We start from the raw sequence: 23,783 nt of genomic DNA on the forward strand, positions 1-23,783 counted from the left end.
CAAGATTAGGTCTTCTTTACTCTCTAGCTGCATACATATTTCTCAAAATACTCTTCTCGTAGTCCCCTGCAAGAACTCATTCCGGGTGTCTGACCCTATTGAAGCTCATATTTATCTGCTTACATAATTTTGTATTATCAATCATTATTTCCATACCATCAGGTACAGAAGTCAAATGAGACCAATAATCTCTATCCTTGGCTCATTTTTTTCCAGATCTTTTATATTCAGATGTAATAATGCTGCTTCAGCCATTATTGTGTTAGAGTGTGACTCCAGGCCAGATTCTCCATCTCTTACAGGCGAGTTGCCAAAAAAACCCAAAACAAACAAACAAAAACCCCATACACTTGTTTAGGTGGCCTATTAAATGGCATTCTTAAAAGATACCCCAAATATGTCTGTCTCTTCTTCTGTACTACTATTAATGTTGTAGATAGTTGTGATCATCTAGGATCTTTTTGTTGCTTATTCTCTCAGTCCATTTTACATTGAGAAGTAGTTTATTCAGACTTCTAAACTGTTCTTTTGCATTATCTGGACTTGCTATTTTATCAGGATTTTGCTTGTGATAGAAGGTTGTTTCTAAAGTCGTAAGTTCAGTGTTTTTACTAATCATGTTGGACTTCCAGACTAGTATAAGTTTTTTTTATTTTTAACTCACTTCTTGCTTAATCTATTCTCTACCTTACATCAGATAGGGTGTGTCTAGACTACAGGGTTTTGTCGACAAAAGTAGACTTTTGTCGACAAAACTAAACCTGCGTCTACACTACCGCTGAGTTCTGTCGACATAACGTCGACAGAACTCAGTAGTTTTGTCGACGCTGGTAAACCTCATTTTACGAGGAATAACGCCTTTTGTCGACAGAGTTCTGTCGACAGAAGGCATTATTGCATCTAAACTGTCCTTTGCGTCCATAGTGTTATGTTGACAAAGCAGCTTGCTTTGTCGACAGAACTGAATGTAGTCTAGACACTCTTTGTTGACAGAAGCTTTGTCGACAGTATCTGTCGACAAAGCTTCTGTCGACAAAACCCTGTAGTCTAGACGTACCCATATTGAATCACCTGTATTGTGAATGATGTTACATAGATAAGTAATTTAAGTACTATCAAGGCTTCATTTTCCAAGTAGATAAAAATATTAGTAGAAAAATTAATTTTCATAACTTTTATCTTTGAGTTTGTTGATAAGATCTATTTGCTTGGTAGAAATTGCAAAATCATCTGTCTTTGCTGCTTATTTTCAGTGGATTATTTATAAAACAGTTGTCTGCAGAATGTGTCTCCAAGTTCACCATCTGTCCTTCCAATGCCCATTTCCATGTTTAACCGTCTGGTGTATAAAAGCCAGTAACAACTCCAGACAAGATGAAGGGATCATATAACAACCTTGAATGATGCCAGTGTTAACCTTAAACTGGTCCATTAACTCCTGGTTTCTCTTTACGGCACACTTTGCATTCTGATGCAGATTTTTAATAATTTGAACAGTTTTGCTGAGGACTGCATGAATATATATGATCTGCCACAGTAATCCTTTGTCTATGCTAACAAATGGATGCCTTCAAGATCCAGTGTCAGATACCATTTATTTCTTTGCTCTATGATATTTCGCAGGGTGATGATCTGGTCTACACAAGATGAGTTAGAGTGGAAAACCAATTGTTTTCAAGTCTATTTAGGGTGACTGTATAGAAGACTTCCCCTTGGGATTGAAAGCAGTATAATCTGGTGTCAGTTGTTACAATCACTCAAATCTCTTTTGCTGAGTTTGATTATAGTCCCTTTTTTTTCTGGAGTATATTCCTCTTTCCATACAAAATTGAAGAGCCTTTACAACATTTTCATATTGTCCTCTTGATTTGAATTGAATAGTTCTGACGTGACTTGATCTTCATCTGTTTATATAGTGTTCTTTAATTTTTCAGTGGCTACTTTCAGTTTATCCAGAGTAAGTTCCTCACAGCAAACAGCAACATAATTGTGTACCTTAACAAAAATACAAGTGCAACAGTAAATAAATATTCAAACTTTAAAAATTCTATGAAATACCTAATTTCCAACATAGACCTATTTCTACAATATTTATTCAAGAACCCTTAAATTTACCTACTTCATAATGGGTGTTGTGAAAGCAAATTAACATTTGTAAAGCTCTTTGCAATCCTTAGCACTATAGAAATGTAAAGTATTACTTATTAACTGTAAACTTGGAAATAGGGATATAAAATCCCTTGTAAATTGTTAACTGGTTAACCTCCCGCTGTGCCGTAGAGGAGTCACCATTTGTTCAAAAGAGCTGGCAGTTCTCCATAGGTGCTGTGTAACCCTGGCAGGTCCCTCACCACCAGGCCCTGCTTCCAGCTGCAATGGTTGGCCTGGGGCGAGGTAGCACGTGAAGTCTCTCACTTCCCAGGGACACGTTGGCCATGAGCGGCACAGAGGAAACCTCCTTGAGCAGCCTGTGGCAGATGCTGGAGGGAGGAGGGACTCTGTTCGGCTGCTTACTGGGAGCCACCTAAGGTAACTGACTGCCAGCCAGAGCCTGCCCCTGGCAGCCCAGCTCCTCCCACTTTCTAACTCCCTGCCCCAGGTCACCACCCCATCCTGCCCTAGGTCATCACCCAAATCCTCTGCATACACATGTTGCTCCAGGTCACAGTTCTCTCCCAGACACTGCACTCTCTGCTACACCCCTCCCCTGGCAAAATTCAGTTTTGCCCCCTTTCTCTCTCCCAAAACCTGCACCCCAATTTCCTGCCCCAGGTCACAATCCTCTACTTCACCCAAACTTCCTCTCAGACCCCACACCTTCTCCTGTATCCCAAGCTCCCTTCTGCACCCAGCCTCTGTTCCAAACCCCACATCTTCTCTATAGAGAAATATCGCCTTTGACCACTTTCCAAAATCTTGGAGTGACCCCTCATCAAATATTATTGCCTACCCCTGGGTTAACCAAATACATTTTTACATTCCTACTTGAAAATTCTGTTTTGAAACGGATTTTTTAAATTGCTTCTCAATTATCATTAGAAAATAAAAAGGTGGTTGGCTGAAATGTGCAGCAGATAAGTGGTGTTCATGTGCTAGTAAAGGCATGGTCAGCAGTTTGTAGTATCATTCTTATGTATTTTTAGAAGTGTGAGAATTGTGTAGAAAGTGGAAGCTCCTGACACCGACTAATGTTCCACCTGAGAATTGTACTATGCTTTCCCATTTCTTCATCTTTCTTTTTTAACTTTAAAAAAATATGCAGTTGCTGCCACTCAGTCCTAAAAAGTTGGCATCAAATGATGGCATTATTAAGAAAGTGTTATCATATGCAGTTATGTTCACTAGTCCCTAGTACTGCTTGGGACACTTTAAAAAAAAAAAGTATAATTTACTCTTTAGCACTAACCAGAAAAATGCAGTGCATATGCCTCTTGAGTCTGCATTGACGGAGAAAGCATTTTGAGCATTGTGTAATTGAATGTGAAAAGAATAGTGTAGTGGTCTCACGCTAAATATCACTTTCATTTTTTCAATATCTGGAATATTCTAGTTACACTTATTCTAACCTGAGGAATGACAGTACATGTGTGGTGTGATTACTGAAATATTACTATCTATTGCAAGAACAGAGTGGAGGCATTCGAGCAGAAGACTGCCTGGGTTTATTGGCTGTAGATGCCATGTGGTTTATATGAAAGAGGTTACTGAAACTGACCTGGTCCCTGCCAGGTATCTGCTTTATTTAATGAAATAAGGTGGGTGAGATATCTTTTATTGGACCAATTTCTGTTGGGTAAAGAGACAAGCTTTCGTACTACAGGCAGTCCTCGAGTTACGTGGATCCGACTTATGTCAGATCTGCACTTACAAACAGGGCTTTCTCGCCCTGGAGCTCGCAGGCAGCAGGACCGCCCAGAGAGCAGCGGTCCTGCCACCTCGACCTCCGGGGGGAGAAAAGCTGCTCCGGGTGCCCCTGGTCTGCTGGGGACCGTCTGCAGCAGACCAGGGACACCTGGAGCAAAGCTGGGGAGGCGGAGGGGTCCCGCGCCTCTGAGGCTTTGCTCTGGCAAAGCCTCAGAGGCGCTGGACACCGCCGCCGCTGCGGCTTTGCTCCTGGTGTCCCTGGTCTGCTGGGGACCATCTCCAGCAGACCAGGGACACCTGGAGCAAAGCCGGGGAGGCGGCGGGGTGTCCCAGGTGTCCCTGGTCTGCTGCAGACAGTCCCCTCCGCCTCCCCGGCTTTGCTCCAGGTGTCCCTGGTCTGCTGGAGATGGTCCCCAGCAGACCAGGGACACCTGGAGCAAAGCCGCAGCGGCAGCGGGGTCCCGCGCCTCTGAGGCTTTTGCTCTGGCAAAATAAACCCCTCCACCTCCCCGGCTTTGCTCCGGGTGTCACCTGCACACCTTCATCCCCTGCACTGCTGCCTCTGATAGAGAAACAGCATCCCGAAGGGTGAGGGGTGGTAGGTGGGAGCCAGCACACACAGGGAGCTGTCTTTCAAGCTGGCTGCCTGCATGTATCGGCTCCCACAGAGCTGCCTGAACCCCAACACTGCTTCTTCTCTATCAGATGCAGCTGTGCAGGGGACGGGCAGATGGGAGCCGATATGAGTGGGTAGCTGGCTTGTAAGCTGGCTCTTTGTGTGTGCCAGCTCCCTGGAGCCACCTGCCTCTCTCTTGTTGCCTCCCACAGAGGTGGCAGGGGGAGGCAGGAAGGAGCCAGGGCCCCATTAGCACCGGTTCCACCTGTTCCCCCTACACTGCTGCGTCTATCAGAAAAAGCAGGGCCGGGGGACAGCATGGGAGGCTGCTGTAGGAGCTGGCAGACAGGCAGCAATGTGGGCTGGCAGGGACCTCCTCAGGAGTGGGGCCGGGAGTACACTAGCTGCTAGGACTATCAAATAGTCATGTAACTGCTAAAATTTGATGCGATTCCATGACTATTCAATTACATGCTATTTGTTATTCCTACTGCAGGGCCTGTTTGCACCCTGCAGGATTACTTTCTACAGGCCTGCTCCCTTCTACATCCTAGCCTACTCCAGGCAGAATTGCACTCTCCAGACCATCCACCACTGAAGTAGAAACTATTCATTTAGAATTTTAGCTTCTTTTGTTTTTTAAAAGATAAATGACTTAAAGCCTAGAATGAAAAGCAAAAGAAATTGTTTTTGGTTTAAAAAAAAAAAAGTCTCAGCCTCAGCTGGGAAGGGGGCCAGTTAGACACAGATTAATTTAGAAGGTTTTCCGCCTCCTTTTTTCCTATTACCTCTGAGGGGATCACAGATTTACTTCTTGACTCTTCAGCAAGTTTCCTGCTATCCAGTTCTACATCCTGACCTGTGTTTCTGACATCTCTTGGATTACTTGCATTTAAATTGAGCATGGTTGGAACTGTTGTCAAGATGTTATGAGGCTCTTTCTAACACCTGTGCATATAACTTCAGTCATTGATATTCTGTAAGATGAAAAATTATGTTCAACATTATATTAAAATTAGAAGATTTACTTGCCATTACTTGGGTCCTTAACTCAAATAAGTTTTGTTTTTCTTCACTTAAATCATTGTTCTGGGGTGGGGCTGTGGATGAGGATTCAGTATACAGGGTGCCGGGGGCGGGGGGGTGGGGGAGGAGGACAATCACAGCTTTTTTTTACTGCATTAGCTTGGGGCCAGCTGAGAAGCATCTTTCAATGGGTACAGCCAGGAGAGATGTATGTCCCCCATCTGGGAGACAGACAGAAAAATATACACACAAATAGATAAACTGAGATAGCTGTCCCTTTCTCCATCTCTGCCCCCTTCTGGCCCAGTGGGGTTATAGCTGTCCCGGTCCCCTTCTCTGGCCTCTTACTGCCCCCGTGTGGTCATTCTGCAGTACAACTTCCTACATTTTCATTTTTTAAAAAAACAATTCCATTCCAGGCACATCCCATTATTCTGGCACAACCAAGCCCTGACCTTGATTTAAATTGGGATAAGAGGACACTGCATACCAAATTCGGTGGTCCTAGCTCTTATAATTTAGGAGTTCTTGCACAGACTTACAGGTGGACAGACAGACACACACATGTATTTCTAAAATATATAGTAATATCAGTAATGTGATATAAAGTGCAGTTAGCATGATAAAGAGAACTGGGGTGGGTGAGAAGCATTCATTCTTATGTGGTTTTTAGTGGACAGCTGAACAAGTAAGAGTAGCAAAATGAAAATATAATGCTTGAGTTAATCAACAACTAGTGTTTCGATTACAGTTGGACAGTTTTCAACAGAAAAACAATCTCTGTCAAATACCAAAACTACGGATGCAGAATCCTGTTTCATTAGTTAACCGGTTAAGCATTATGTTTAACCAGTTAACTGATTAAACAAGGTTGGAGTGCCCCTCCTGCTGCTCTTGGAGGCTGTTCCGGTGGAGCTGCAGTGCTTCTGCCCACTGCACACCACGCTCCTGCCATGCTGGTGAACCGTAAATAGTAAGGGCAATGCTTACCAATTAACCATTCACATTCCTAACCAAAACTGGCATGTTGACTTACAGATAAATTATTTATAAAATATTCCTTTTTATAGTTTGTCCTCGTCACTCACTAATGTTCAGTATGACAATGTATTAGTATAGTGCAGTGTTTCTTAAACCGTGTTCTGTGGTGTGCCATGGAGAAAAACAGAGTTTAAAATGGCCTCCCTTAAAGGGGCAGGTGACTTTTTTTTGGCTCAACAAAAAAATCCTTGGTGTTCCTCATAAAAAAATTGTTTGGTGTTCCTTGGTTTTAAAAAGTTTAAGAAACACTGGTATAGTGGGTTACATTAAATTAAACATGCAGGTTCAGTTTGAACAAATTTATCATTGCTAAATAATGACTAGTTGGAGGTAACATATTTGAATGTGGAGCAATAGCAGATTTGTCAGTGGACATTAAGTAGTATTTTATTGGGGGGTGCAAAAGTCTATGAAATGCGATGTCATTGCATTTAAATTTGTGATTTAAAATTATTTCATGAATATATTTTCTTTCTATAAGCAAGAAAAAAAGTTGTAGTTCTTCTTCGAGTGGTCCCCGTGGGTGCTCCACTCCAGGTGTCGGGTCCCGTCCCGGCGCCGCTGATCGGAAGTTTTCCATAGCCGTAGTTGGGCCGGACCGCGCATGCGCGAGCGGAGCGCGCGGCGTTCGCGCCCTTGCAACGGTCCGGCCCCCCCCCTGTCAGTTCCTCTCAGCCGCCCGTGGTCGCTGGCGGAACGCCGTTTCTCTCCTCACAGGACCGTCTAAAAAAAAAAAAAAAGAGAAAGACAAGAAAAAGAAACAGACGAAGATAAAGAATAGTAGTTTAAAAAAAAAAAAAAAAACAACAAACAAAACAAGAAGAGGACGAGAGAGGGAGATTATGCCTGGCTCACCAGGTTTTAAGCGGTGCATACACTGCAAGGAGGCTATGCCTGCCTCCGACGGGCATGAAGCCTGTGTCAGATGCCTGGGAGAGTCGCATGTCCCGCAAAAATGCGCTCATTGCGCAAAGCTGACTCCCAGAGCGCGGAGAGAAAGAGATATGCGCTTAAAGCTCCTCCTCTGTGATAAAGCGCTACAGCCTTCTGAGCAACATCTATCAGGAGCGCCCGGAGGGCACGGTAACAGAGCGAAGTCTCCACCGGCAACGGGAACGCAAAGGAAAAGGGCTTCCCCTGCCCGTTCCCTCCCGCCCCCCCCATTGTCCCGTGTGTCTCAGGGACATAAACAGGGAGCCTCCGGGGCCGCGAGACAGCCGGAGAGATCAAATAAGCCGCAGGCGGCAACATCAAGCCGCACGTCATCGGCACCGGCTATACGTCCCGCTGAGAGCGCAACTGACACGCAGCGCTCGGCACCGCTCCAAGGGCTGGAGCCGCGGCAGTCTGCCCAGCCGCAAGTCAGAACGGCACCGCAAATGCCGGCACTGAGTCAGGGTAAGCCGGCACCGGGTCCGGCACCGGATGCAACCCTGCCACACGGCACCGCGGAGCTCAGTGAGCATAATAAACAGAGCGCCCCCCTCCGTGCCGACTCGGCACCGGCCGATCAGCTTGCAGCTGCAACGGCACCGCAAGAACAGCTGCCTGGGGTGCCGGCTAGGGCAGTAACACAGCAGGACGAAGCAGTCCTGCTTAGTCCTCCCCCTGCCCATTCTTCTTTATCAGTGCAAGGGGGAGAGACTCCTTCTGTCTCTGCAGTCCCCACTAAGGCTGCTAAGAAATCTGTCACGAGGCATTCAATTTCACCCTCACTCGAGCCTTCAATCTCTCCCTCTCATTCACCAAGCATTACTCATCGCACATCTTCTCATCACCAAACAAGGTCCCCGCGATGCAGATCAAGGTCTCGTTATTCTGATCGTCACGGGCGATGTCATCGTTATTATAGGGAATCATCATATAGATCTCGTTCACCAAGTTATTCCCCCCCAAGATCCTATCATAGGAGGTATGCCAGTAGATACTCTTCCCGAAGGTCTTCGCCTGATCATCCTGATCATAGGGGCCATCAAGCATCCGAATATGAAAGGCATCACTATCGTCCTGGCCATTGTTGTTGTCATACCCCTCATGAATCGCGACAATTATCACCAATTAAGGACTGGAAGGGGGCGTCATCTCGACAGCACACCCACTCACCTTCAGTCCAGCTATCTGAGCCTGAGGAAGGGCAGATATCGGATGTGGACGATCAGCTGCACAATATGTCACAAAAAGATATGTCGTCATCCTACCCTGATGACGCACTGTTTGAGGGGGACCCATCTCCCCCAGACGACACAAAGGACTTTCAAGATCTGTTTAGGAGAGTGGCCCAATCTCAGGAGGTTCAGATATTGGACACTCCAACGAAACAATTCAAGCTCTGGAGGAACCTAAACCCTAAACAACAATCTAAGGTCGCCTTGCCTATGGACGAGGCTATCCTCCAATCAGCTGCGGAAATCTGGCGTACCCCGGCTTCGACTCTACCAACGTCAAAACCGGCAGAAAAGCGATATTTTATAGCGTCTAAAGATTCAGAATTTCTTTTCACTAACCCGCAACCAAATTCGCTGGTGGTCGACGCAGCTCTCCAAAGGGCTAAGAACCCGCAGCTGAAAAATGCGGGCATTGATAAGGAGGCGAAGAAACTGGATGCCTTTGGCCGTAAGGTTTACACATCAGCCACGTTGCTCCTTCGCATAGCGAATTACACAGCTCTCCTAGCCAATCATAGCTTTGATAGTATAACAAAGCTTACTGAGCTGTCTCAGAGATCATCAGAGACAGACAGGGAGCTACTACGGTCTATTCTCAAGGAGGGCTATGCGTGTTCAAAGGCCAATCTTCAGATAGCTATGGATATAGCTGATACAGCGGCTCGGGGAGTAGCAACAGCGGTATCAATGAGGCGATCTTCTTGGCTCGCCACGGCCGCGGTACCTAAGGAGCTGCACTCCAAGGTAGAAGACCTCCCGTTCGATAAGATAAAATTGTTTGCGGAGAAAACAGATGAGATCCTTCATACTGGGAAGGACTCAAGAACAACGCTTCGCACGCTCGGCATGTACGCACCACCATTCCGTCGCCGGCGTTATTTTCCATACCAGAGACGGTATGACTATCAGTCGAGGAGACAGCAGAATCGCCCCTTCGACCAAGCGCGATCGAGACAGCGCCCCCAGCGGAGGCGTCCACCACCACCTAGAGTGACAGGCACGGCTGCCTCAAAGCAGCAAGTTTGACTCCCTGGTCGAGGGCAAGCGCACACTACCAATCAACCTGGACAAACCCATGTTCCACCACCGTTTACGACCTTACTACCACCAATGGGTCGAGATAACAACGGACAAATGGGTACTGGAAGTCATAAACAACGGCTTCACCATTCCTTTCACCTCCATTCCCCCCACCACCCCACCCTCCCCGTACCTGTTCAGGGATCCATCTCAAGAAAATCTCTTGCAACAGGAAGTTCATCGTCTCCTGGATATCGGAGCAATAGAGAGGGTCCCCGATCAGTTCAAGGGAAGAGGGTTTTATTCCAGATACTTTCTAACGGAAAAGAAAACGGGGTGTTGGAGGCCCATTCTCGATTTAAGAGGTTTGAATCGTTATCTTCGCAGACAGCGTTTCAAAATGGTGACCCTGAATTCCATAATACCGTCCCTCGATTTAAACGATTGGTTCGCTGCCCTCGATTTACAAGATGCGTATTTTCACATCACAATACATCCTGCGCACAGACGTTTTCTACGATTCATGATAGGCCACGATCACTTTCAATATCGCGTTCTACCGTTCGGGCTGGCGTCAGCACCCAGAGCGTTTTCAAAGACCCTGGCCGTCGTAGCAGCTTATCTGCGTCGGTTACAGGTGATAATATATCCGTACCTGGACGACTGTTTAATAAAAGGCGCCACGCAGCGAGAAGCGTCGCAAATGGTGGCGATGGTCGAACAAACTTTCGAATCACTCGGCCTCCTTCTCAACAAGCAGAAATCGACACTTATTCCAACTCAGTTTATAAGGTTTATAGGGATAAACCTAGACTCACGCATGGCAAGAGCTTACTTACCGCAAGAAAGATTTCAGGCAATCAAGGATCTTGTCACTATACTCACTGGCAACATGACCATATCGGTACACAATTGCCTTCGTCTCCTCGGGCACATGGCAGCGGCCACAGCAGTAGTTCCTCATGCACGCCTCCACTTGAGGAGCCTTCAGCATTGGCTATCCACGGTTTACGTCCCCGTGAGGCACGACATTCAGAAGCTAGTGTGGTTACCTCCACATGTTCAGAGATCGCTGCAGTGGTGGACAGAAGCGAGAAACCTTCTCACGGGAGTCCCATTCCATCGACAGCAACCAACAGTGCAGATAACATCGGATGCCTCGCTCATAGGCTGGGGAGCCCATATGGACAACGAGCGAATACAGGGCAAATGGTCGCTCAACGAGAGACGTCTGCATATAAATCTGTTGGAACTTCGAGCAATCTTCTACGCATGCAAACACTTTCTTCCCCAGATCAGAGGGCTTACAGTAAGGATACTGACAGACAACGTAGCGGCGATGTATTATGTCAACAGACAAGGGGGAGCACGATCACGTTCCCTATGCGCCGAGGCAGTGCGGTGCTGGAATTGGTGCATACAGAACAACGTAAGCATAACAGCATCGTACTTACCTGGCACCGCCAATGTGATTGCAGACTCCCTCAGCAGACAGTTTCCCACGGATCACGAGTGGGAAGTAAGGACAGACGTTCTATCTGCCATATTCCAGAGATGGGGTACTCCACTGGTAGACCTATTTGCAACATACGACAACAAGAAATGTCACCTATATTGCTCGAGAGCGGGGCTCGGCAAGAGCTCTCTCGGCGATGCGTTTCTGATCAGGTGGAAGAAAGCACTTCTGTATGCGTTTCCTCCCACGCCGCTTATCTCCAGAACACTAGAGAAAATCAGGTTAGAGGCAGCAACGGTCATTTTCCTAGCTCCAGCATGGCCCAGACAAGCCTGGTTTCCATTCTTACACAGGATGTCAATTCAACCACCTTACCTTCTTCCTCTCCATCAGGATCTCCTCACTCAGGAAGGGGGGACACTGTTACACCCCAGGCTGCAGTCGCTGCATCTGACGGCGTGGCTTCTTACTGGTTGAAAGGAGATGAAAATCTATGCTCCGAAGAGGTCAAGACAGTACTTCTTCATAGTAGAAAACAGTCTACACGGAATACCTACCTGGCAAAGTGGCGGAGATTTTCTGACTGGTGCATTCAGAACAATATACACCCCCTATCATCTCCTCTACAGAATGTTTTGGACTACATCCTTGATTTACGAGAGTCAGGTCTTACGCTTTCGTCTTTAAGAGTGCACTTGGCAGCCATCAGTGCTTTTCATCAACCAGTAGGGGGTTCTGCGCTCTTCTCTCACGCAATTACAAAAAGGTTCTTGAAGGGACTTCAAAACTTATATCCGCCACGAAGCGCGCCCTCTCCTTCCTGGAATCTCGATTTAGTGCTGGATACCATTATGCACCCACCTTTCGAACCCTTGGCATCGGTTTCGCTACATATTTTAACGATGAAAACAATCTTCCTGCTTGCAATTACATCGGCGAGACGGGTAGGGGAATTGGGGGCGCTGATGGCAAGCCCCCCCTTCACTGTTTTTTCCAAGGACACAGTAACGCTCCGATTACATCCGGACTTTATCCCCAAAGTTTGTTCTTCTTTCCATATCAATGAACCTATCGTTCTTCCGACCTTTTATCCCAAACCTCATTCCTCCAGTAGAGACGCTCTGTTCCACACACTTGACGTCCGACGTGTACTGTCGTTCTACATAGACAGAACGCGCCAGTGGAGACGAACCGACAGGTTGTTGGTATCTTTGGCACCTAGATCGAAAGGCAAGGCACTTTCCACTCAACGCATTGCAAAATTAATCACACTCTGTATTATGGAATGTCATTCAATTAGAAACAAACCTCTTCCTTCATTACCTCGGGCTCACTCCACGAGAGCTGTAGCGACTTCCACTGCATTTGCAAGGGGAGTTCCCCTGGCGGATATTTGCCGTGCGGCTACTTGGGCTTCTAGTATAACTTTCGCACGGCATTATGCCATAACGAAGAGGTGGGCTTCAGACGCTGCAGTAGCCTCTGCGGTACTGTCCACGGTAGAAAATAATTGACCCGGAGCGCGTTCTGGGTTACTGCTTTGTACTCACCTGGAGTGGAGCACCCACGGGGACCACTCGAAGAAGAAGAAGAAGTTACTCACCCTGTGTAGTAACGATGGTTCTTCGAGATGTGTCCCCGTGGGTGCTCCACGCCCCACCCTCCTCCCCGCTCCGGGTCTCTCTGCTTTGTCTTTCAGGGACCGAGCGGTGAGAGGAATTGACAGGGGGGGGGCCGGACCGTTGCAAGGGCGCGAACGCCGCGCGCTCCGCTCGCGCATGCGCGGTCCGGCCCAACTACGGCTATGGAAAACTTCCGATCAGCGGCGCCGGGACGGGACCCGACACCTGGAGTGGAGCACCCACGGGGACACATCTCGAAGAACCATCGTTACTACACAGGGTGAGTAACTTCTTCTTCTCCTCTGGTAAAGTGTGTTATTGCTTCTGGTTTGCTTCATTTGGCAACATAAAAAAGTAAACTCATGCTTTCTGTGTTGTCTGTTATGCAAGCACTCACACTAGACCGGAGTACAATTTTAAAGGTAACTGAATGATTTTGGAACCTGAGTCATGTTGCCTTTCAGTAAGACTTAGAATCCTAAATCACTTAGGCAATTTTGAAAATTGAAGCCTAGTACATAACTAACATTGTTTTGGCTTTCTGCACATCAAGGGTATGCTTAGATCCACACTGATGAGAACATGAAAAAAAACAATCTTTTACAAAACCTTCAGTTGTTGACTGCTTTCATTTTACCCTTTTAGAAGCAGGATTTCACAATCATACTTGACCTTTTGCTTTTAGTGATTGTATGTTAACTTGCATAAGAGTTAAATGAAATAAAGAGTGCCCAAGTGTCTTGTTAATTTTACATTGAAATGTTAAGGAAATTTTCTTTTAGAAGCATTGTTAGCTGTCTGCATACAGTTAATTGTATTATAGAGTACGTGCAGACTACATGCCTCTGACTACAGAGGCATGTAGATTAGGCTACCCGGCATAGGAAAACGAAGCAGCAATTTAAATAATCGCCACTTCATTTAAATTTAAATGGCTGCCGCGCTGAGCCGATCAGCTGTTTGTCGGCTCAGCGCAGTAGTCAGGACGCTCCACGGTCAACATCAAAGGCATTTGTCAACCTTCCAGGTAAACCTCATCCTAGGAGGCATATCTGGGAGGTGAACAAATGCCTTTGATGTCGACTGCGGGGCATCCAGACTACTGCGCTGAGCCAACAAACAGCTGATCGGCTCAGCGCAGCAGCCATTGAAATTTAAATGAAGTGGCGATTATTTAAATTACCGCTTCATTTTCCTATGCCGGGTAGCCTAATCTACATGCCTCTGTCGCCAGAGGCATGTAGTTTAGACGTACCATAGTAAGAATATCAGTGTTCTGAAGTTTGTTCTTTCCCTGTGAAAATAAATGGTTTCACTTTGAGTTTTGATGGAAACAAAGTAACAACGGCTGAGTGACACTGGAATAATAGGGCCTCGTTTGTAGTGGAAACCCTGAAGAAGGAGAAACAAATTTTCCTTAGCATTTGTACAAATCTGAAAATAGCCAATAAATCACAAGAATACTTATGATTTCTATAGTTTCAGTTTCTCTCCCAGGTTGGAGAGTGGGGGAAGAGAATATGTAGGTAGGACTCTATTACATTTCTTGAAATCCTTGAAACTGCTCTGTGGCTGGGTTTTCTGGAGGGGTTTGTTTAAGAAATAATGTGATTTGTCCCTGGTACTTAACATGCTTTTCCCTTTACATTCTGGAAATGGAACTTCTCTCTGTTCATAAAATAAGTAGGCTTATCAGTGTTTTTATGGTCAGAGTGTAAGGGCCATCATGTTTGGCGCATAAGAGCTCAGATATTTTAGTAATGGATAGGGGATTAAAAACAAGATTACAGATCTTTTACAGTTTATTTAATTCTACTCATTCAAACCATAAGCCTAAAATTGATTGAGACACATGGTAAACAGGCAAACATATAAGAAACCATGGAAAGTAAATCAAGCAAGCAGTATCAGTTAAAGTTTATACCTGGTTAGTGGTCAGGTTTCCTCTATTTTCCAGCCATGTCTTTTCCATCCATGTCTTTTCAACTCTTCTTGCATCTGGTAAGCTCCAGTTGTGTCTTCAGGTTCACTGATCTTTCCTTGATCAACAACAATTCCATACAAGTATAAGTGTAATGTTGTTTAGTTTATAAAATATTCCAAATCAACTCTTTTTTGTTCAGGGAAATACTAGGCTATGTCTACATGCCTCTCCCCCTCCCCCCCCCCCCCCGCGCAAAAAAATGCAAATGAGGCAAAGCGTGGAATATCGCTGCACCTAATTTGCATAATTGAGGATCCGTTTTTGTGCAAGAGGCTTTTGTGCAGAAAGGAGTCATCTGCACGGCTCCTTTTTGCACAAAACCCCCCTCTTGCACAAAAGCTGATCTTCCTGAAAAAATTAGGAAGAACGGCTCTTGTGCAAGAAGGGGTTTTAGCACAAAAATGGAGCCTAATTAATTATGCAAATGAGACAGGGCAATATTCCACGCTTCACTTCATTTGCATTTTTTTTGTGCAAGAGGGAGCAGTGTAGACATAGCTTTAGTGTTCGCTGAATCTAAAGATGGAAGAGAAGCTTGAACGGGAACCTGTAACCCTGATTTTTTTTTTTTTTTTTTTGTTAAAAGGGAAAGAGTAAAGATAAAAAGGTAGCAGAGCAGGATGGAAGTGACTTTTGGGCATCTCTGGAAACAGATGCTGAAATACTTTTGATCATGGGAGTGCTGAGAGCGTTGAACCAAACTGTAAGACCTGTATATGATGGAAACCACTTAAAGCGAAGGGGTTCAAAACACCTCCCTAGTACCTCACATTACAGCACCTAGGTGAAACTATTAATTTACATAGTTTAGACTGTATTTCAGACGTGTTTCTTTCACTATTCAATGACAAAAAGCAAAGTTAAGGTTACCTGATATCTCAGTGTCTGAAAACCAGGAAATGAAGAGTTAAGGTACATGGACACGTCTATTCAGCCTTACCTCCTGAAGCTGGTAATAGCCTCTGGGGATTATTTGCATGCATACCAGTCACATTCACTGTGTTATATGTAGCTATACTGAATGATGGAAGGATTAGTTAGAGCAATTTGGCAGAACTGTGATTGTGGTATGAGGTAATCCGAGAGGGCTGTGCCTATGTAATGAAAGGAAAGTGGTATATGTGTATTTTGAGAGATCTGGTATGATTCATTTCTGTGCTGGCTTGTGGAAGTTGTCAGTAGCTGGGCACAGTCCTCTTGTCATGGAGATTATCAACAGTGAGGTGGGAACAAAGTCAGGTCTGTGGGAGTAAAGAAGAGAAAGTGAAAGTATAGATGGCATTGGGCATATAATGACTAAAGGGATGCAGATATGGCTTTCTGTGGATTAGGTTAAGCTTTTGAGTCTAGGGTAGGGATGCAAATTGGGAAGGGTTGCAAAGTGCTTTGGAGGATAAGGTCATAATTCAAAATGATCTGGACAAACTCGAGAAATGGTCTGAGATAAAAAGGATGAAGTTCAATAAGGACAAATGCAAAGTGCTCCACTTAGGAAGGAACAATCAGTTTCACACATACAGAATGAGAAGCGACTGTCTAGGACAGTGTTTCTTAAACTGTGTTCTGTGGCACACCAGTGTGCACGGAGAACAGAGTTCAAAATGGCTGCCCTTAAAGGGGCAGGCAACCTTTTTTCTCAATAACTTCTCCCCTTCTTCCCCACTACTCGACTACTTGCTCCCTTCTCACTATAAAGGCAGCAAGTGGCTCCTGTCTCTCCCCCCCCCCCCCACTTGCTGCCTGTATAGTGAGGGGGGGGAGCAAGTAGTCGAGTAATGACTTGACAGGTCGTTTACATCCCTAGTTTAAGGTAGGTATAGGTAGCTCCCATAAGATACAGTGCACAGACAGTGTGTAATAAAGTTCATTATGGGTATACTGATGCATCATTCAAGAGGCTGTATACCTAAACTCTGTATTTCCTCGTTTTCAGAAGTTTGAGTTTTGCAGAATTTGATTTTCTGAAAGGACACAAGGTATCAGTGGGCAACCTTAACTCGGCATGAATTCATTTTTTAATCATGAAGAGAAATGGTGTTGATAGGAGTTAGTGTTTATTTAGGTACTTCTTGTTGTGTAGGTTTTCAGTTGAGATGCTACTGTGGCTAGATATTTATTATACTGAGCTCTTATATAGAACTTTTCAACAATAGAGATCAAAGCATTTTACTAAGGAGGAAAATATCACCCCCATTTTACTGAGAGGGAAAATGCGGCACTGATTAGTGAAATGACTTGGCTAGTATCACTAAGATGTTCAGTAGCAGAGCTGGGAATAGAGTCCTGGTTTTCTGAGTCCTAGTCTGCTGTTCTTTCTGCTTAGGCCATGAGGTTGTTCTGAGATGTCTCAGTGCTCCCTCTCACCTGATACACTTTTTTACATTAGAATAGGGACAATGGTCATGTATTGAAATATTAGGATTTGTTCACAGGACCAGTAAGAGAAATCTTGAAAGTTTTATTTCATGGTGGTTACAGTAGCCTGAAGCACCTAAAAGAAGACCTAGTTGACAAAAAAACCATTATGTACCCTCTTCCTAAGTGACCACTCCCATGAATCATTGAGTACTTTAGGAGCCAGATTCTCTCTCTCCCTCTCTCTCTCACTCACACCAGTTGATTCTGTAAATACGAAATGTTTGTCACCAGAGGGTTGTAGTTAGGGAATTCCACTGTTTAGTTCCCTTCAGAGTTAAGGGCCATAACTTGGTTTATGTGGGGTTCAGGGAGAGAGGCTCAGATACCCCATGGGATAGCCTCCCTCTCAGACCCCTTAGAAGCAAGGACTCCTTAGATCCTACATAGTGGGTAGGGAGAGTGGCTCAGACCTTTCAGTAAGGCAAAAATGAAGAATCCCCCCTGGATCAAATGCAGGGACAGTGGAAAAGAGACTCAGTCCTCCCTTAAAGACCAGGTCTCCGAGATGCCACATGAAGGCATAGGGAAGCTCAGAAGTTTGGAAATGCTAATATTCCATATACCAGTAACTTTTGTTCATTGTATTATTAAATATGCAACATATTAAATATATAATTACCTAGTTTTAATTTCTCCCTTACACATACTGAAATACATATGGAAACGTCTACTTCTTAAGAGAGTAACTGATTTAAGTAGCAGGTTGTTAGTCCCTTTGTAGACCAGCCAGAACAGGTGGGCGAGATGCAGGCTTTGTTAGTAGGTTCTGCAGTTAATTTTCTAGTCAGCAAAAGAGATGCAGCGACTCTAGATTCTTTGCTTCCCAGGTTTGGGGAATGAAATGTGAAATTTTTGGAGGGTTGTAACTTAGCTAAATTTGAATTAATTTTAATGGCGACAGAAAAAGGTACATCCCTGATACCCGGGTGACCCCTCTTCCCATGGCCAAATTTCAGGTCTCTGCTCCAAATGGAAACAGTTTGTATGATTTTTTTTAACAGCAGAAATAGCTTGTTTATCCTCTAATCTTGTTCTTGTAAATGGCTGAACTGTTTTTGCAGAAACTAAAAAATTAATTCAAGACAGACATTGGCATGGGAAATTTCAATTAAAACAGCTGAAGTTTACAAAAATATAAGCTACCAAAAACCAGTTTTTAGTATGGAAAAACATAGACAACATTAATTATCGGCATTGTTACCAGATTCATCTACCATTAGAGAAAAAGATGTCTGGTATTTATCAGGAGCAAACATTTAGTTTCACTACATTCTGCAGTTGTAAAGACTAAAAAAATAAAAATAAAGTTTAATAAACTACATAAACATGCATTTATCATCTTCTATATACATATTGCTACAGGGTTCAAGAAAGAACTAGATAAATTCAGGTTAGGTCCATCAATGGCTATTAGCCAGGATAGGTAGGAATGGTGTCCATAGCCTCTGTGAGAGGCTGGGAATGGGTGACAGGAGAGGAATAATGATTCCCTTGATGATTCTCTGTTCTGTTTGCTCCCTCTGTGGCATCTGGCACTGGCCACTGTCGGAAGACAGGACACTGGGCTAGACGGACCTTTGGTCTTAACCTAGTATGGACATTCTTATGTTCTAATGTTCTTTGATAAATCCCAGTGCTGCTGTTAAACTTGGTTGGTGTTTGCCAATCCTAATTTTTCTTGTGGCACATCACCTGCAAGGGTAATAGCCTTCAGGCTTGTCAAAGCAGTTCTGTGGAGCTTAAATATCCAGACAGTATTTTACTGACATACACAGTATGCTGATTTTTCTCTCCTTTTCAGAAGAGAAACCTGACTGTTCCAAGGCCCGCTGTGAGGTCCAGTTTTCTCCTCGCTGTCCAGAAGATTCCATCTTGATTGAAGGTTATGCTCCTCCAGGGGAATGCTGTCCACTTCCAAGCCGTTGTGTTTGCAACCCTGCAGGTTGCCTGAGGAAAGTTTGCCAGCCAGGCTATTTGAATATATTGGTTTCTAAAGCATCAGGGAAACCAGGGGAGTGCTGTGATCTCTACGAATGTAAACCAGGTAAAAAGGGTGCCAATTTTTATGTTGAAGTTTTTCCCATCTAAGAAGCACAATGTATAATATAACTGTTTTCCAGTGCAGATTACATTGTAAACAATGTAAAGTTTTCTAATATCCTATTTATAGGTACTATATTATCAAATACTGTGTATTGCACAGCATGGGAGCAACAGCCTTTAAAAAAGTTCCAACACTTACTTAAACATTTCTCTCTCTGCTGAGATAAATAAGGGATTGAGAGGGTAAAAACTATAAAGGACTTTAGTGTACACTACCATAGATAGAACCCTGCGTATCTGAAAAATACAAAAATGTTCCATCGATGTCCGCATCTGCAATTGTGGAGACATGCAAACCTAAAGTGGGTAAGTGCAGATTTGCAGTGTTCTAGATGCTTGTTTTTGCAGATACGGATGTGCATACAAATTTTGTAACAGATATCTGCATTCATATTTGTGGATGTGGATACCTGAGGATATAAAAGCAGATATGTATTTGCAGGCCTCTAACCCTAGGTATTGTAATAAAAACAATTTCTGATATGCTCATTAAGTAAAACGTGCAACTCCCAAGAAGTTCCTTCCATACTGAGAGGATTGCATCTATTATTATTTAATTCAGCAATCATTTTGTAGACAGAAGATAAAAAAAATAAGTGAGAGTCAGCATGGATTTGTCAAGATCGAATCATATCAAACCAATTTAATAGACTTCTTTGACAGGGCAACAAGTCTTGTGGGTAGGGGGAAACAGTAGATGTGATACATGTTGATTTTAGTAAGGCTTTTGATACTATCTCGCATTTTCTCATGGACTAGGGAAATTGAACCTAGATAGAGCTAATATCAGGTAGATGCATAACTTGTTGGAAAACTGCTTCCACGGAGTAGTTATCAGAGGTCCAAAGTCAAGCTGGAAGGGCATATTGAGTGGAATTATTTCTGAGTCTGGTCTGCTCAACATTTTCGTTAGTGATTTAGATGATGATATAGAGAATATGCTTATAAAATTTGCAGGTTATGCCAAGATGGGAGGGATTGCAAGTGTTTTAGAGCATAGGCTTAAAATTCAAAATATGAACAAGCTGGAGAAATGGTCTAAAGTAAACAGAATGGATTTCAATAAGGACATGCGAAGTATCAAGTTAGGATAGTACAGTCAGTTACACACATACAAAATGGGAAATGACTGCCCATGAAGAAGTACTGAGGAAAGAGATCTAGGGGTCATGGTGGATCACAAGCTAAATATGAGTCAACAGTGTAACTGCTCTTTTGCAAAAAAGGCAAACATCATACTGAGATGTATTAGCAGGAGTGTTGTAAACAAGACAGAAGAAGTATTTCTTCTCCTTTACTACTTGCTGATTAGGCCTCAACTGAAATGGAAAAATTGGATAAAGGCCAGAGAATAGCAACGAAAAAGATTAACAGTCAAGAAAACATGACTTATGATGGAAGATTGGGGGAAAAAAATCAGTTTGTTTTTGGGGTGTGGGAGGGATATGAGTTTTCATATCTATAAAAGGATTTTACAAGGAGGAGGGTGAGAGAAAAATTGTTCTTTAATATCCGAGGGTAGGGCAAGAAACAAGGGACTTAAATTGCTGCGAGTGTTATTTAGGTTGAAATTTAGGAAAAACTTCCTGTCAGGGTTGTTAACCACTGGAAGAAAGCTGAGGAGGTTGTGGACAAATGTCATAGACATACACCTGTTGGGGATGGCTGCAGTGATACTTATTCCCTGGCATGTCTGCAGGAGACTGGACTACATGACTTCTTTAGGGCCCTTCCAGTCCTTCGAGTCTGATTCTATATGTAGGAAGAGTAAAAAAGACACTCCCTAAGTCTAAAGATTTTCATAGGTCATAAAATGAGAATCTGCCGCACTTAACAAAGGTATACCATCACTACATATGAGCTAAATGTATACACTCAGAGAACTGGGTAATATATTCAATCGTTGTCTATTTCAGTCGTCTTGTGAACACACAAATGATTCACTTGTGGGATACTATTTTAATTGAAATCAAAAGTGAAACTCAGCATGCCGCAGCATCAGTACTTACAGTAGACTCAACAGCCCCTGGGTTCACTTTTGGTTTATGTCTTATGTTTCTGAAGTTCATGCTTTAGCCAGCCACTGACTTTGGGAGTGTATTCCCTCCCTTGTGTTCTGAAAAGATGTATTTTTAATGTCCTCCTTCTGAAGCAATAGGAGATGACCATGGCTGCATATGGTACACTGAAAGGATGGGCCACCGCTCAAAAATGTCATGGAACATTCTCTGTCTCAGGTCCATGGCTGGCTGGTTCTTGCTTGTGTGCTCAGGGTCTAATTGATTGTCTTATGAGTGATTGAGGAGACATTTCCCCCACATCAGATTTCCAGTGACTGCTTCAGGTTTTCATTTTCCTGTGCAGCATGTGAGTGTTGGGTCATTTGCTGTGTGGCCTTTTATTTTTATTTAAAATAAATTTAGTGATCTCATATTACAGTATCTGTGGGTTCAACTCTGGTGGTACAGTGTCAAATTCAACAGTTACCTCTGCCTGTTGTTTCAAATCTAGAACACATAGGAACACATGAAAACCAAAAGAAGGAGCATGTCCAATAACAGGAACAAGTGCTAATATCTTTAGTAAATTTTATTAAAGTTACCAGCACAGTTATGAATACCACAGCATATATACATCCTACATATATACATCCAGAAATTCTAGTCACAGTCATATTAATATTCTTCTAGATGCTGTTTGGTTTTGATGGATCTTTCATGGATTGGTCATCCATAGAGGGATAGTTACTACTGGAGCTTCCCATGGGGTACTCTGTTTTCCCAGTCTGGGCACTCTTAGTTGACAGTGCCCCACAATACCTCACTTCAGTTGGCGCAAGTGCTCCTGGTTAGGATTCGTTCCACGGGTAGAAGGAAGATAGTGTAGAGAGCAATAGCTTGAATTACTGTGGTGGCTGTAAATTGACCTAAATTAAATTAACCTTTCTTTTGTAGTATAGACCAGTGTTTCTCAACCAGTGGTACAAGTACCCTTGGGGTACTTGAGAGAAATCTGGGGCATACGTCAACACCACGGAAATTTGGAGAGAACTGAATTTTTGTTTTCAGTTTTATATCGCTTTATTATTTTTGTACTTTTTACACCCAAACATTTGATCATCCGCCCGGCTACAATTAAGTTGTTTAAACAAATGTGTTGCAATGGTAAAAAAAAGTTGTGTGTCTGAGAACTGCAGGTACTAGGGGTATTTATACTTTTTTTTTAAAAAAAGGGGTACTTTATAAAAAAAGTTTGAGTAACACTTGTATAGACAAGCCCTTATATTTCTCTAATCCTTAAATTTAACTCTATTTAGCATACAGTGATTATATGCGATATAATATTATACAGTAAATTAACAATAAAGTAAAATCTTTGGCTAATATCAGAATTATTGGGGTATATATCACCTAATAATTTCCTTGCCACTGCAGGGTCCTCAGGCATTGGTGCGCCTCCCTTCTATTGCTCATAATAGTCTAGTCTTGTGTGCATAGTATTTTGGTCTCATTTCAGATCTCGGCTTAGTGTGTAGGTAGTGTTTGGGTAACTGTGTTACAAAGGAGGTCAGATCAGATCTAGTGGTCCTTTCTGGTCTCAAATTCTATGGCTAACTATTTGACAGTGTAGGTGATCACAGTGGATACTAGTAGGTGGGGCCAGATACATCAGTACAAGACTTGAGTATGGGGAAATTGCCAAACCATTGTTGTGAGACATGGGCAAAATATAATCAGCACAGGGCAGATACTTTATCTCATCCTGATTTATACATGCTGATAAGTGATTTGGTATTTCAAATGGAAATTGACTGTAGTTTCTGGATATTTACAATAAAAGATTCTGTATGTTACACTTATGGAAACAATACAGCATGCACTGACAATCTCTATACAAAATGTAGGAGATTTGGCTGTAAAAGTAGACCCCACCATCACAAAGGCATTAGGTCTGTATTGGCAGGTTCAATGCTAAATCAGACCCTATAGTCCAGTGTCCTGTTGGTCAGGACTAGAAGTATTCAAAGGGAGTACAAAAAATCCCACAATCGACTTTTTTGTTTAAATGTATGTTTACATCTTCCTTCTCATCTACTGTATATTTGAGAGAGAGTATGAGAGTGTGTGCGCATGCCTGTCTGTGCATCTTTCTGTGAGTCTGTTAGCTCTTATCATTTAGGAGGAGTTATTGAACAAAGACCACCAGATTTGGTATGCAGCTTCCTCTTTTCATAACTTAAAGCAAGGCCAGGGTTTGGTTGTGCCAGGACAATGGGATGTGCCTGGAATCCAATTGTTTCTCATTAAATGGAAAGGGATGGCTCTGATCGTAGGGACTATTATGCTCCAGAATGACTACAAGGTCCCAATCCTGGGGAGCAACTGCTGGATGTCTGGGCAGTGCCCCTGAGTCCCCCCAAACCCCTGCCCTGCCTCCTGCACCTGCCATACCCCAACTCCCTACCTTG

The 23,783-nt window shown here is 43.7% G+C and overlaps 1 protein-coding gene across 3 annotated transcripts in view; it reads left to right on the forward strand.

The window, feature by feature from the left end:
• CRIM1 (cysteine rich transmembrane BMP regulator 1) overlaps positions 1-23,783 on the forward strand; it is a 336,829-nt gene that overhangs the window by 127,074 nt on the left and 185,972 nt on the right. The window contains exon 3 of one of the 3 annotated variants that reach the window (XM_075924932.1): positions 19,014-19,256. The exons of the other annotated variants lie outside the window; for them this stretch is intronic. Coding sequence (XP_075781047.1) covers positions 19,014-19,256 — 243 coding nt within the window. The remainder of the gene's footprint in view (positions 1-19,013; positions 19,257-23,783) is intronic. 3 annotated transcript variants of the gene reach the window in all.

This window comes from Pelodiscus sinensis, chromosome 3, assembly GCF_049634645.1.
Source record: "Pelodiscus sinensis isolate JC-2024 chromosome 3, ASM4963464v1, whole genome shotgun sequence".
NCBI lineage: Eukaryota > Metazoa > Chordata > Testudines > Trionychidae > Pelodiscus > Pelodiscus sinensis.